This window comes from Hypanus sabinus, chromosome 14 (assembly GCF_030144855.1).
Source record: "Hypanus sabinus isolate sHypSab1 chromosome 14, sHypSab1.hap1, whole genome shotgun sequence".
NCBI classification, from domain to species: domain Eukaryota; kingdom Metazoa; phylum Chordata; class Chondrichthyes; order Myliobatiformes; family Dasyatidae; genus Hypanus; species Hypanus sabinus.
In genome coordinates, this window is record NC_082719.1 from 18,943,933 (window position 1) to 18,960,327 (window position 16,395).

A 16,395-nucleotide genomic window follows, 5' to 3' on the forward strand; every position below is an offset into this window, starting at 1 on the left:
ATTGAAAATAGAAATGCTGAAAATACTCTACCTCAGTTCATGGGCTAATGATCACCAACTTCCACAGCTCCTTGAACTATATTCATTTTGAGACCTTTATATCTGTACTGTTGCCACTTATCATCAGCCAAGTATTCTTCACTATTGTGTGGACTCCCAGTCCTTTTCATTTTCTGCACATATTATTACAATCACCCTCAAACCTTAAAATCACAATGGGTTACTTGTTGGGGAATTAAGTTCAAGACCCATGAGGAAATGTTGCAGTTCTATAAAACTCTGGTTAGATAACGCTTGAAGTATTGTGTTCAGTTCTGGTCACCTCATTATAGGAAGGATGTGGATGTTTTCAAGAGGTGCAGAGAAGATTTACCAGGATGCTGCTGGATGAGAAAGTGTTTCTTATGAGGATAGTTTGAGCAAGCTAGAACTTTTCTCTTTGGAGCAAGGAGGATGGGAAGTGACCTGATGGAGGTGCAAACTACAAGAAGCATAGATGGAGTAGACAGCCAAGGCACTTTTCCCTAAGGACAGCAATAGCTAATGTGAGAGGGCATAATTTTATGGTGTTTAGAAAAAAGTATAGGGGGAATGTCAGAGGTAAGTAATCTTTTTTAAACACAGAGTGGCAAGTGTGTGGAATGCACTGTTGTGGGTGGCAGTAAGAGTGGGTGACATTTAGGAGTCTCTCAAATGAGCACGTGGATAAAAGGTGAATGGAGGTCTATGTGGGAGGCAAGGGTTAAATTGAACTTAGAGTAAGTTGAAAGGTTGGCACAAAAATAGGGCCTGTACTGTTCCATGTGCCCAAGAAAATTTAGAAAGTGTAAGCAAAGGAATACAGTTTACCCCTTCCTACCTTCACTCTTGCCAAAAAACCAACATTTAGATTCAATACCTAGGCCTTTGGGCCTCCCTTTACAATTGGGTCCTTGATTTCATCAGATTTCATTCAGTGAGGATTGGTAACAACATCTCTTTGCTAACCATCAACACAGTTGCACCTCAAGGCTGCATGCTTAAATCCCTGCTCTACTCACCACACACACACACATGCATGCACTTCTTCAATTCATGAAGAAGTTGAAGAACTTCTTCAACAAATTATTTGATGACACCAGTTTGTTGGCTGATGTTGAGTTAGCGTACAGGAATGAGACAGGACATCTGGTTGAGTGGTGCCACACAATCTCTCGCTGAAAGTCAATGAAACTAAAGAGCCTGTTGTTGAGTTCAGGAAGGGGAAAAGGGTGAACATGTGGCAGTTGACATTGTTGGATTGGCAGAGAAACACAACAGCTTTAAGTTCCTGGACACTATTGAATAGACTCAGCACATACAGTAAATGCAATCATAAGGAAGGCACTCAAGCATTTCTGCTTTGTTAGGTTAAGGAAGTTCAGTATGTCACTGAGAACTTTAACAAACTACTGTGGAAAGTATCCTCGAGGAAATCTGCAGATGCTGGAAATTCAAACAACACACACAAAATGCTGGTGGAACACAGCAGGCCAGGCAGCATCTATAAGGAGAAGCACTGTTGATGTTTCAGGCCGAGACCCTTCATCCTCCGTCGGATCCATGAGTGCAATCGCTGTTTCTTTGACTTTATTACGTCCTGCAAAGATCGCAAGATCTTCCATCTGCAGACCCCAGAGCATGGACTTCGTATCGCGGCCCCAGGCCCGGCTGTCGATCTCGGCTGCCCCAGCAACCCAGGGCATATTGAAAACCCGGACTCCAGGACCATCACCACATGTTCCAACAGCCATGGATTGGCCCCCATTGTCAATCTCGGCTGCCCCAGCAACCCAGGGCGTATTGAAAACCCAGACTCGAGCACCATCAACGCAGGTTCCAACGACCATGGGCAGCTTCAAAGCGATTACGCAACCACCGACTGCGACTCCAGCCTTGAACTCCAGGCCGGGTCTTCACCTGCTGCGATTGTGTCTCCCGTCTCCCCTTCCCCCACCACCATTCTGCAATCCCCTCTCCCTCAGATCCCATCGTCACCTCCTGGGCCCTCAGAGGCTCCATCTTCCTCTCACTCCAACCCTTCCCTCTCCACTGACACTACCAGCCTCCCTCCCCCCTCTGATCCCATTTCTCATCCGTGGCCGGGTCTTCACCATTCCCTCCGATCTTCAACTCTCTGAGGCAGAGCGCTCTCTCCTCAGTAAGGGCATCAGCTTTGTCCCCCTTCACCCACACCTCAGCGAGTTCCGCGTACGCCATGACGCTGAACTCTTCTTTAACCGGCTCCGTCTCCGAGCTTATTTCTTTGGTAAGGAATCTCCTACCCCCACCGATGACCCCTTCTCCCATCTTCAACCCTCCTCCTCTTCATGGACACCCCACTCTGATCTTCTGCCTGCTCTGGATCTCTTTATTGCTTTTCCCGACGGGACATTAACCGTCTCGACTTCACACCGTGTTCCAATTCCAACCAAACGCTCTGCTCTCCGCTCCCTCCGCACCAATCCCAACATCACTATAAGACCCGCTGATAGCGGGGGGAGCTGTTGTTGTCTGGCGTACTGACCTCTACCTGGCCGAGGCAAAGCGACAACTCTCTGATACCTCCTCTTATTTACCCCTTGATCATGTCCTGACTAAGGGTCTCAGCCCGAAACGTCGACAGTGCTTCTCCTTATAGATGCTGCCTGGCCTGCTGTGTTCCACCAGCATTTTGTGTGTGTTGTGAAAAGTATCCTGACTGGTTGCATCATGGTATGGTACTGTATCAAAAATCCTCAAAGTGCCATTTGCTCATAGCTACCATTGGGCAGGAGCCACAGAATATGAAATCCCACACCACCAGTTTCAGGAACAGCTACTTCCCTTAACTGTTCATTTCTTGAATTAATATCCACAACCTTAATCACTACTTTAGTATAGCAACACAAGGACCACTTTGCACTACAATGGACGCTGTTTTTATTCTAGTTGTGGTGTTTCATGTATACTTTATGCTACTAGTACATTTCTCATTGCATCAATACATAAATTCAATGGTCACTTTATTAGGTACACCTGGTCGTTAATGCAAATATCAGCCAATCATGTGGCAGCAACTCAACACATAGAAGCATACAGACATGGTCAAGAGGTTCAGTTGTTGTTCAGACCAAATATCAGAATGGGGAAGAAATGCGATCGAAGCTACTTTGACCATGAGATGCTTGCTGGTGCCAGATGGGGTGATTTGAGTATCTCAGAATCAGCTCATCTCCAGGTATTTTCAACCACAACAGTCTCTAGGGTTTACAGAGAATGGTGCGAAAAGAAAACAATTCAGTAAGTGGCAGTTCTGTGGGTAAAAATGCCTTGTGAATGAGAAAGGTCAGAGGAGAATGGCCAAACTGGTTCAAGCTGACAGTATCTCAAATAACCACACTGGTTTGCAGAAGAGCATCTCTGAATGCACAACACATCAAAACTCGAAGTGGATGGGCTACAGCAGCAGAAGACCACGAATATATACTCAGTTGCCACTTTATTTGGTACAGGAGGTACTTAATAAACTGGTCACTGAATGTACACTTGTGCATTTAACAATAAATCTGACTGACCATGTTACCAAGATAAATTGGAGTAAATCACCTGACAAGTGTCAGTCAGAATTTCCTAGCTTGGACTAACCCAGTCAGCCAAGAGAAATGAAACAGGCTGGCACTAGGGAAAATTTACATTTAAAATAATAAAACTGCATCTGGATTATGAAATTAAAATTAGAATCTGAAGCAGAAGGTTATTAAAGCAACTTGTTTATTTATAATCAACTTCCTCTTTGCATAATTATTTCAAACATTTAACAGATTAAATGCAATTCTTGATTTGAGATCCTTGACTGACTTATAGTTCACAATTATCACTCCATTTCAAAGTATGTTTCAGCGACCATTACTGGGTGCAAATCACACAGGAAAATGATTTGTAAAGCTGACTGACACTAAATTATGTGTTGAACTGAAAAAGGGCCTACATGCATTAAGATGAGAAATATCATAACAAGTATGTTTGGAAAATAGTCAATTCTTCCAAAAGCAAACCCAATGGTCAAGGTTCCTTCTGATAACATAAATAAGCTTGTATACTTTAAAACAATAAACTGGGATTATACTATATATCCAGCATGTGATTCTCTGGCATGTTTAACCATATTTGTTAACATTCCAGTTTTCAAAGCTTTTATTTACATCCAATAAAGAATATTTCAAATTTTTCTCATTCATGGCAAATCAAGGTCAAGTTTTCAAAAGCTATTCAAACTTATTCAGAGCAGCTACGCATTTAAAAAATATATAAACAATTCCCAATTTGTTCCTGACTTAGTCAGTACTGACAGCTATTCCTGTTAAATGCAAGTCTGGTACTAAAGCAATATTTTTAAAAACTGCCTCAATGTATTGCATTCAACAGGAAATTCATTGTGATTTTACACTCAAAATTGTAACGAATGAAGTAAGAAATTACTATTCGCGGAATTAGTAGATAATGTCCAATCCATTTAAAATAACTGGGGTAAAGCCTGCCTTAAAACAAAGACTGCAGAGTTCATCTCTCGTTACTGCAAACAGTCATTTATAGGGTATAGTTTTAAACATGCTTTACATAGTCAGTTACTAATTTCTATTGCAAAGATTTGTATCCAGTTGCTCACTAGGATAACAACACACCTTACAGTAAACAACAGAATTCCCGAAGCTGGAACATGGCTGCAACATTAGATGAAGAACAAGAGTTTTTTCTCCCCCTGCTCTTTCATCAGATTTCTGGTTTACAAAAATGGAGATGGAGGTAGGATTATTCAAATACTTGGACAGGGAGAAAGGTATCTTGAACCACAAGGTATTACATCAACTGAGAAGATCACGTCGAATATGAACACTCTCACTAAGCCCATGCTCAACTAGCTTCACATCTTCCAAATCTTCTTTCAGAACACTGATTAAATGACTCAATCCTTCCTGCTGTAATTTCAGGTGCTAGGAAGAGAAATGGGCTGCATTAGTAATGATTATACACAGCTGATTTGTTATTTGTGAGCATAATTTCTTTTGAAGACCAGCTGGTCCAGAAAAATATTAGACTGAAGTTAAATAATAACAGAAGCTAAAAATTTTAAATGTGAAAATTCTTCAGGTTGGCATTGTGCGGATGGTTTGTAAACTTTTTAATGCAAAGTTGCTTAAAATTGTAATTTTACCTCCTAATGCAGCAAAAGAAAGACATGAAAGACTGAACACTGCAACATCAATGACTACTCTGTGAAATAATCATTATATTCAAATTTCAATAAAATTTTTGGACCATGAACTTCTCTGGAGTAAATGAGGAAAAATATACCTGCTTGATTTCTCCCAGGAGATCGACATCCACACTATATCTCTCCTCTGATCTGACAGCTCCAACATGATTCTGCATCCTTATCTGAGACATTAATTCATTTAGACGACCCTGCACATAAATGCTATTATTGAAACATATTGCATTCACTGTTTACATTTCTTCACAATCACCCTTTTAAAAATTCACAGTAAAACGTTCTGACTTTCTTACAATGAATTCAGAATCAGGTTTAATATCACTGGCAATGTTGGGAAATGTGTAAACATCTGGGAATCAAGTCCTTTGTAGTTTATAAACAGAACCTGCTGGAAGGTTTGCGGAGAGAAAGAGTCTATATTTCAGGGTAATGACCCTTCATCAGAATGGATAAAATGAGGGGGGAAAGCTCTGAATTGCAATATAAACTACACTTGTTGTCTCACTTTTCCAAATCAAATGAAGAAACCTTGACCTGAAACAAGTTCACTACTTGTTGATGCTGCTCGACCTGTGGAGTACTTCCAGCATTTTCTGTTATTGCTTCAGATTTCCAAGATCTGTAATATTTCCTCCAATTTCCGTACCTTAAACTGGGTTGGTGCATTTAGTTCACATTGTATAGTATCTAACTGTACACGAAGCTGCTCTTCCTCTGCCTGAATAGCATAACCAGCTTTCCTCTGGATTTCCTGTTTAATTAAAACCTAGAAAATTTAAAAAAAAATCAACAGGTTTGAGAAATTATTTTGTAGAAGATTGCAAATATTACCTCCCTTCCAATTTAACTTTGAAATTACACAGAGAACTACTATATACAAATTGAGCACAGAAGAATGCAGTAAGTCTATAGTGTTTGCATAGGCTCTTAGCTAGACTGATGGCAGTTTATTTCTCTCTTCCTCCTGCCCCACTGTCTCCTCAAAACCTTGCATACCTCCCATTATTTCAGCAGGGAGCAAGCATTAGAATGGTACTTCACAGGAACAGGCCCTTTGATGCACAATTTTTATGCCGCAATACCAAACCCACCTACCTGCCTAACTGTACCTTAGACATTGCTATTCTATCTGCTTCCACCACCTCCCTGGAAGTACATTCCAGGCATCTACAGCTCTCTGTTCTGTGTAAAAGAAACTTGTCTCGCAAATCTCCTCTTACCTTATTCTCTTGCATTTGTTATTTCCACACTTATTTATGCCTCATTAATTTTACCTACTTTTATTAGCCTCCAAATCTCTAGAGGAGACAAAGTTTGCCCAACCTAAATCAAAATTAGTCCAACTGTTCTTTTTTTTTAAACTTTTTTTTACTGAGTTTTCAAATAATTACAGAAATAAAAGAAAATATATGAAAAAAATATATATACACCCTTCCCCCCCTCCCCTTAACCCCTCCCCCCTAACCCCTATAGAAAAAAAGGAAAGGAAAAAAAAGAAAGAGTGCCTGGATATCAGGAGATACCCACATGCTCCATGGAGTTTGTAATAACTTTAGTATATATATTTATTTCTTTCCCCAAATAACCAATTATTTCATCTTCGGAGCACCTATATATTTAATCCTGTCTTTTGTAAATAAGGGTGCCAAATTTTCAAAAATGTTTCATATTTATCTCTTAAATTATAAGTAATTTTTTCAAGTGGAATACAGCCATAAATTTCCTTCTTCCAACAATCTATACTTAAGTATGTATCCAATTTCCAAGTAACTGCAATAGCCTTTTTGGCTACTGCCAGTGCAATTTTTATAAATTCTTTCTGATATTTATTCAATTTGAGTTTCGGTTTTATCCCTTCAATATTGCCTAGTAAAAATAATATTGGATTATGTGGAAGTTGTGTTCCAATAAAACTCGTAAATTTGTCCAAAAAGGTTGAATTTTAGAACAAGAGCAAGTAGAATGTAAAAAAGTACCGATTTCTTGGTTACATCGGAAACACTGATCGGATAAATTTGGGTTTAATTTATTTATTTTTTGTGGTGTAATATATAATTGATGTAAAAAATTATATTGCACTAATCTTAACCAGACATTTATTGCTTTTGTCATACTATCAAGACCAATTTGTTTCTTCAATTTTAATATTCAAGTCACTTTCCCATTTTTGTCTTGACTTATGGACTCCTTGTTTAATTGCCTGTTTTTGAATCAAGTTATACATGCAAGAGATAAATTGTTTAATCTTTCCTTTTTGAATTAAAGTTTCTATTTCATTAGATTTCGGCAATAACATTGTTTGACCTAATTTTTCTCTTAAATAAGCCCTTAGTTGGAAGTAACAAAAAAAGAGTGTTGTTTGATACATTATATTTATTCTTTAATTGATCAAATGACATTAATATACCTCCTTCAAAACAATCTCCTATATATCTAATCCCTTTTTGAAACCAATTATATAAAAGTTGATTATCTATTGTAAAAGGAATAAGTCTATTTTGAATTAAAGATCTCTTTGCTAATAAAGATTTCTTTGTCTCATCATCAACATTTATCTTATTCCAGAAGTCAATCAAATGTTTTAATATAGGAGATTCTTTCTTTTCCCGTATCCATTTAGATTCCCATTTATATATAAAATCTTCTGGTGTATTTTCTCCTATTTTATCTAGTTCTATTCTAATCCATGCCGGTCTATCTTTCTCAAAAAAAGATGCAATAAATCTAAGTTGATTTGCTTTATAATGATTCTTAAAATTTGGAAGTTGTAACCCTCCTAGATCAAATTTCCATGTCAATTTTTCCAACGATATTCTTGACATCTTACCTTTCCAAAGAAACTCCCTCACGTATTTGTTTAACTCTTGAAAAAACTTCTGGGGTAGTTGTATTGGTAGTGATTGAAATAAGTATTGTAGTCAAGGGAATATATTCATTTTTATGGTACTTACTCTACCTACTAATGTTATTGGTAATACCATCCATTTATCAAGATCTTCTTGAATTTTTTTCAGTAATGGTAAGTAATTTAATTTATATAAGTTCTTTATATCATTATCAACTCTTATACCTAAATATTTTATACCATTTGCGGGCATTCTAAATTGAGTTATTAATCGGCATTGACTATAATCTCCTTTAGTAAGAGGTAAAATTTCACTTTTATCCCAATTTATTTTATAACCTGATATTTTCCCATATTCTTCTAATCTATAGAATAATTTACGCAACGAGTGCAATGGGTTTGTTAAATAAAGCAAATAAATCATCAGCAAATAAGTTAATCTTGTATTCTTCCAGATTAATTCTAAAACCCTTAATACCTGGGTCCATTCTAATTAATTCAGCTAATGGTTTCTATCACCAACACGAATAAAGCAGGTGATAATGGACAACCTTGCCTAGTTGACCTTGTTAACTGAAATGGTGTTAAAATTTGACCATTTGTCACTACTTTAGCCTTGGGATTAGTATTTAAGGTTTTAATCCATTTTATAAAAGATACTCCTAATCCATATTTTTCCAATACTTTAAATAAAAAATCCCATTCCAATCTACCAAATGCTTTTTCTGCATCTAAAGCAACTGCCACACTCATTTCCTCCCTCTTTTGCGCCAAATGAATTATACTAAATAACCGAGTTACATTATCTGCCGATTGTCTATTTTTAATAAATCCTGTTTGATCCATACGTACTAATTTTGGTAAGTATTTAGATAATCTGTTAGTTAAGATTTTTGCTATTATTTTATAATCAGTGTTTAATAAAGAAATAGGTCTATATGATGCTGGCTTTAAAAGATCTCTATCTTTTTTTGGCAATACTATTAAAATACCTGTCGAAAAAGATTCTGGAAGTTAATGCGTTCTTTCTGCTTGATGTATTAACTCCATAAAAGGAGGAATTAATAAATCTTTAAACTTTTTATAAAATTCAGGCGGAAAACCATCTTCTCCTGGAGATTTATTACTTTGAAGTGATCCTAGGGCTTCTTCGACCTCTTTCAATGTAAAAGGCATATCTAATCCCTTCTGTTCTTCCGTATTTAATTTTGGAAGAGTTATTTGTGATAAAAACCTTTCTATCTTGACATTACCTTTTTGTGATTCTGATTTATACAACTCAGAATGAAAATTCTTAAAAGTTTCATTAATTTCTAAAGGTTTATAAGTAATTTTATTTACTCTTGTTCGAATTGCATTTATTGTTTTAGAAGTCTGGTCTGTTTTTAACTGCCATGCAAGGACCTTATGTGATCTTTCACCTAGTTCATAATATCTCTGTTTAGTTCTCATAATTGCTTTTTCTGTTCGATATGTCTGGAGTGTATTATATTGTAACTTATTAATAAGTTGTCTTCGTTTTTCTTCTGTCATATTTCTTTGAGATTCTTCTTCTACTTTTGTAATCTCTTTTTCCAATTGATCTATTTCTATCATATATTCCTTCTTAATTTTAGAAGTATAACTTATTATCTGCCCTCAAATATGCCTTCATTGCTTCCCACAATATAAATTTATCATCAACTGAATGTGAATTTGTATCTGAAAAGAACTGAATCTGCTTTTTCATAAAATCACAAAAATCTTGACGTTTTAGTAACATTGAATTAAATCTCCACCTATAAATTGATTCCTCTTTATCTGTCATTATCATTGTCATTATCAAAGGAGAATGATCTGACAATATTCTCACTTTATATTCCACATTTTTCACTCTATCTTGAATATTCGTTGATAATAGGAAAAAATCTATCCTTGAATATGTTTTATGTCTATTTGAATAAAATGAATAATCTCTTTCTTTTGGATTAATTCTTCTCCATATATCAATCAAATTTAAGTCTTTCATCAATGATAGAGTTAATTTTACTACTTTTGATTTTGTGACAACCTTTGTTGATCTATCTAAAACTGGATCTAGACAAAAATTAAAATCTCCACCTATTAATATTTTGTCATGTGCGTTAGCCAAATTCAAAAAGACCTCGTATAAATTTTACATCACTTTCATTTGGTGCATAAATATTCATAAGAGTCCATAGTTCTGAAAAAATTTGACAATGTATAATTACATATCTCCCCGCCGAATCAATTAATACGTTTTGTATTTTAATTGGTAAATTTTTATTAACCAAAATTGCAACTCCTCTCGCCTTTGAATTAAATGAAGCTGCAATAACATTTCCAACCCAGTCTCTTTTTAATTTCTGATGTTCTATGTCTGTTAAATGTGTTTCTTGTAAAAAAGCTATATCTGTTTTCATTTTTTTAATGTACGTTAAAATTCTTTTTCTTTTTACTGGTCCATTAAGCCCATTAACATTAAAACTTTAAAAATTCAGTAAATTAGTCATTATTTTTAATTATGTTACTCCAATCTATAATAATACCTAATCTTTCAACTTTCCTGGTATCTTGGGAAATCTTTTTAAAATTCTCCATGTTGCTATGTGTGTCCCCACTGATCATCCAGGCAGAAAGATAGAAGAAAAATAGAGTATAAAGAAATAAACAAAATACCCCCCTACTAATGTTGTGAAAAAAAAAGAACACAACATTACTCCCCTCTGTTGTACGGGTCATGGCGATCGCCATGATTACACACGTGAATCCCGCAGTACACAGTTCTCGTTGATTACACACGTGAATCCAAAGCTCCCCAGCCCCCCCGCAACATAAAGTATATATACAAGAAGAAAAAAATACTATTCTCAATTAGTATTTCAGAAATTTTGCTTTTCTCCCCTGTATCATCCTTAAATGTCCATCACTTCTGTTCACTGTCTCTATCTTCATCTTTAATCCATTGCGCTTGGAAGTCTCTATGTGTAATTAGTGAATAAATGGAAGTTTTTGTGCGAACTTCTCCGCTTCTCGATAATCGGTAAAAAATCTTCTTTTTCCCTCCTCCAAAAAAATTATCAGTGTTGCTGGGTGACGCATTATAAATTTATAACCCTTTTCCCATAAGACATTTTTCGCTGGGTTAAATTCCTTCTTTCTCTTCAAAAGGTTATAACTTATATCAGGATAAAAAAGAACTGTCTTCCCTGCTATCATCAATGGCCCATTTCTCTTTTTGGCACATTGGGCAGCCGCCTTCAGGATCTTTTCTTTATCTTGGTATCTTAAGCATTTTGTCAAAATTGATCGCGGATTTTGATCAGCTTGAGGTCTTGACCTTAAGGCTCTATCAGCCCTTTCAATCTCAATTAGAGTTTCTCCTTCCATTTCCAATTTTTCAGGGATCCATTTTTGAAAAAAATTTATTGGATCTTCTCCTTCTATATCTTCTTTAAGTCCAACAATTTTAATATTGTTTCGTCTATTAAAATTTTCAAGCTTATCAATTTTTTCCATAAATTGTTTTCTTTCTGATGTCCAGGCAGTAGTATCACTTTCCATTTTATTCATTCTTTCAACTATGTCTTCCGTTGTAGTTTCCAAATCTATAATTATCTTTTCCATTTTTTCCTGTCTTTTTGTCATTTTATCAAACATAATTTGTCATTTTTCTTTTGATTACTTTTAATGCGCCTAATTTACACATTATTTGCATCAAAGTCTTTTCTATATTTCCAGAAAAACTTTTACCTCCATCTTCGTCTGATTTTTCCAGAGAATCTGACTGTCCCTCAGATTCACTTTCACTTTCGGTTTCAGTCGTAACTGGGATTTGTAGTTCTGGTTGCTCTCGTTTGCGCATGCTCCTTCCTTCACATTTGCACAGTTCTCGTTGGTCTTTTTGTTTAGGATTGATCAATGTTGCCACAGTTTCCTGTTCTGTATCGCCGGAGGTGAAATGTACCTGAGCCCGCGGTTCTTTGGCAGAAGTGGGCCTTGATTCTGTTCCAACTTGCATCGTCTTCACGGTAGTAGTTTTCTTCATCTTCTGTTTGTGAGGCATAACTTGAAACAATCCGGAGTAGTTTATAAGTAACTTTTAGAAAGTACTGACTAACTTTTCTTCACTTAAACATTAATTTATTGATTTTTTAAGGGAGAGCTGGGTTCCAGCGTCTCGATCCTACATCATCACGTGACGTTCCCCCAGTCCAACTGTTCTGAGGCATCGTCATTTTTCAATCAACATCATTAGAAAATCTCCCAAGTGAACTAGGAGGGAGAATAAATTAATTGGTACTTCAGGCCTGATCAGACATTGAACAAGATCACACAACTGTAACTTCAACTCTGTTAATGCCAGTCTCTGGTAACCCCATTTCTTATCAAGAGTCCAATACGCTTCGGAAGACAAGAACCTTCGGGGAAAGAAAATCTTATCTGAGTCTTAATAGATTTTAAAATGTGATCCTTAGTTCTTGTTTCTCCTGCAAAGAGAAACATTCTTTCTCTATCTAGTGTCTAGGCCTTTCAGATTTTTTAACTTTCATCTTAGATCTTAACTACCTTCACAATGTTCGACTGATTTAGAACTCTATGCACTCATGAATTATTTGACCACTGCTAACATATAGAGTCCGGTTTCACCTTGCTAATATCAATTAGTTATCCAGTGCACAAGGCTCATGTGGATGGGTGCTGGTCTAAAGAGATTAACATACTTTCACAACAAAATGAGGCCCCTCAACTCCTCAAACTGAAAGAGAGCATGGAGAGCTAAGAATGATTCTCAGAATTTCAAAAATAGTTATGGCAAAACTCTTGATGACTGAAAATAGAAAAGGTGTATGTCAGCGAGATCCTTGAAAGATTGATGAGAACCAAAACACTTCAGGTGTACTGGAAGAGTTTTATTCTGCAGTGCCTTCAAATAAACTCCACAGTGATAATCAAAATCAAAACATGCCTTTCAAAATGACCCATGCCTTTTTTAAAATATTTTAACAATGTCAGACACAAATAACAATTCCATTACATTACCTGTAAAACTTTATGAGCTTGGTCCATTAGTTTTCTCTTGTACTGAGCAATTTTCGCTACAGTTGTGGCCTGGTTTTTCTGCAGTTCATTTACATCCTCAGATATAATCTGTATAGGAGGAAGGAGGTGATATGGTCAGACGTGGAATGTCAAAAGCTTATCTACTGACTTCTATACTTTTTGATTTTTCTGATGTGCAAAAGACCAATTGCCATAGTCACAAAGCTCAAACTTTTAGTTGTTCAGATACAATAATTGCAATCAACATAAGAACATAAGACATAGGAGCAGAATTAGGCCAACCAGCCCATCAAGTCCAATCCACCATTTCATCATGGCTGATCCCTAATCCCATTAAACCCCATACCCCTGCCCTCTCACCATATCCCTTGATGCCCTGACCAATCAGGAATCTATCAACTTCCTTTTTGAATATACCCATGAACTTAGCCTCCATCACATTGTGGCACAGCATTCCACAGATTCACCACTCTTTGAGTACAGGCCCAAAGCTGCTGAACAGACCACTAAATATTAATCTATCTGATGCTACAGCAATCCAATCATTAAAAAATTATACGAGGCTCCCCATTATCAAAACTGGCTTTCTTTTTAACAATGAAACCATCTGCCAAATTCTTTCATAAACCACTGAATCATAGGCAATAAAAAAATGACTATAGGAAACATGGAAACAGGAAAGAAAAAGCATGTCTATTATTTTCTGATATTCTCCCCCAAAGAAAAATCTGCCAGTAGCAATTACATTGAAAACATGCACAGAAAGCAGCTGAGGTTGGATGAATGCAGAGCTCTTGAACCATGAGGCAGCTCAATTAATAGCAGGTAAACTGGGCAGTTCAAGCACATTTAAACAGGATTATCAAATTTGCAACACAACTATTGCCACCTCTAAATAAAAACACAAACTAAATTATTTTGAAATACTCTAAATTACCCACATTCCTGTTTTCAGGCTTACTAAAAGCTCAATGGGTCAACAGGGGCATAAAAATCTTTTCAAAAATACAATCGCAACTCACTCACATCCAGTCTGCTTTGATGTTGTTTTGTCATTTGTTCCTGGAACTTAAGCCTCCTCAGCAATTCCTTAAAACCCACCATGGGCACTGGGATCAGCCTTGGGAGAAGCACAAACAAAATAATAAGAAATCTAGTTCAACATAGAAAACCTACAGCACAATACTGGCCCCTTGGCCCACAAAGTTGTGCCAAACATGTCCCTACCTTAGAAATTACTAGACTTTCCTACAGCCCTCTATTTTACTAAGCTCCATGTACCTATTTAAAAGTCTCTTAAAAGACCCCATCGTATCCGCCTCCACCACCGTTGCTTGTAGCCCATTACATGCATTCACCGCTCTCTGAGCAAAAAACTTACCCCTGCCATCTCCTCTGTACCTACTCCCCAGCACCTTAAACCTGTGTCCTCTTGTGGCAACCATTTCAGCCCTGGGAAAAAGCCCCTGACTATCTAGATGATCAATGCCTGTCATCATCTTATACACCTCTATCAGGTCACCTCTCATCCTCCATCACTCCAAGGAGAAAAGGCCGAGTTGACTCAACCTGTTCTCAAAAGGCATGTTCACCAATCCAGGCAACGTCCTTGTAAATCTCCTCAGCACCTTTTCTATGGTTTTCACGTTCTTCCTGTAGCGAGGCAACCAGAACTGAGCACGGTACTCCAAATGGGGTCTGACCAGGGTCCTATATAGCTGCAACATTACCTCTCGGCTCCTAAATTCAATTCCAAAATTGATGAAGGCCAATACATCGTACACCTTCTCAACCGCAGAGTTAACCTGCGCAGCTGCTTTTGAGTGTCCTATGGACTCGGACCCCAAGATCCCTCTGATCCTCTACACTGCCAAGAGTCTTACCATTAATACTATATTCTGCCATCATATTTGACCGACCAAAATGAACTACTTCACACTTATATATTTAACTTTTTTCAAAATAAATACACGAAGGAACTTTTTTTAGTTAAATTAATTCGGAATAGAAAGCTATGGTCCATAAAATGGAAAAATAAATAATTTGGTTTAAAGCTATTACATCTACTGATAAAATACAAAGAGAATCCTGTAAAATTACAAATGTTTCTATACAACACAAAATTTTGTATGCACACAGAATAAAACAAAATATTGGTTATACAGGAGGTTGTGGACAGGAGACAACAAAACCTACTTTTCAGGATCAGGATTGTCAACTTTAGCCTGTTCCCAAATTATTGGATCAACACCTAAAAGAGAAAAAGACAATGGCAATAGTCATATTTACTCCCAGAGTTTCCGTAAAAAGTGACAAACTTCCCATATAACTGAGCAACACTTTATCACTGCAGCAAAACTTGCTTTTCAGTCACTTAAGCTCTCTGTTTCGAGTAAAAGTCAATCTTCCACTAGCTCCCATTAGCAGCATGGAGAGAAACATTGCTGAAACTAAGGCAAAAGGAGTGAATATATTAAAATAATATTTCATGTTAACATAAATATTAACTTTCAAAATAAAGAGGATAAACATAAAGGAATTAGTAAAGATCATAGATTATACATAAAACAATATTTTTTACTAGAAATTATCTACAGAGACCTGAATTTTACATTTACCATTGAATATTTCTTTGGAGGTTAGTAATGCTTCCCCAAAAGACAAGGTGCACCTATGTAGGCAATATATTTTGGAAAAGTCATCATCCATTTCCTTACCAACAGAGTAGGATACAAGTTATCTGACATGAGAGGGTTGAGACTGAGGATTGAGGTGGGTCTCAAGTGCTAACATACTGATAATTCTCTGGATCTGCTGAAACCATTGTGGCACCTGAAGCCATTCCAATTCTCATGTGCAAGGGCCTATGGAACAGCAGGATTATCACAGAGTCAGACGTATCAAAGACCTTGCCCAGAATATAGCTGAAAAAATAACTCTCAGCTGGCTAGGTCTGGCAGATGCATCAAGAGGTTTGTGAGTCTCTGATGCTCAGAACCATTCAGAAACAATTAAAAAGATTAAGATACAGTCTGCCTTCCTTATCCACGGGGAATTGGTTCCAGGACCCCACGCGGATACCAAAAAACACGGATGCTCAAGTCCCTTATATAAAATGGCGTCGTATTCACATATAACTTACGCACATCCTCCCGTATACTTTAAATCATCTCTAGATTACTTATAATACAATATAAACACTGTGTAAATAGTT

At 36.8% G+C, this 16,395-nt stretch overlaps 1 protein-coding gene across 3 annotated transcripts in view; it reads right to left on the minus strand.

Annotated features, from left to right (window-relative positions):
* Positions 1-2,947: 2,947 nt before the first annotated feature.
* Positions 2,948-16,395, minus strand: part of nup54 (nucleoporin 54) — an 80,090-nt gene continuing 66,642 nt past the window's right edge. The window contains exons 10-15 of one of the 3 annotated variants that reach the window (XM_059988815.1): positions 15,378-15,432; positions 14,208-14,301; positions 13,161-13,268; positions 5,919-6,038; positions 5,353-5,463; positions 2,948-4,991 (exon numbers count right to left, since the gene is read on the minus strand). In XM_059988815.1, the coding sequence (XP_059844798.1) occupies positions 4,863-4,991; positions 5,353-5,463; positions 5,919-6,038; positions 13,161-13,268; positions 14,208-14,301; positions 15,378-15,432 (617 nt within the window). In that variant the 3' untranslated portion in view covers positions 2,948-4,862. The remainder of the gene's footprint in view (positions 4,992-5,352; positions 5,464-5,918; positions 6,039-13,160; positions 13,269-14,207; positions 14,302-15,377; positions 15,433-16,395) is intronic. The other 2 variants (XM_059988817.1, XM_059988818.1) reach the window with 2 other exon arrangements.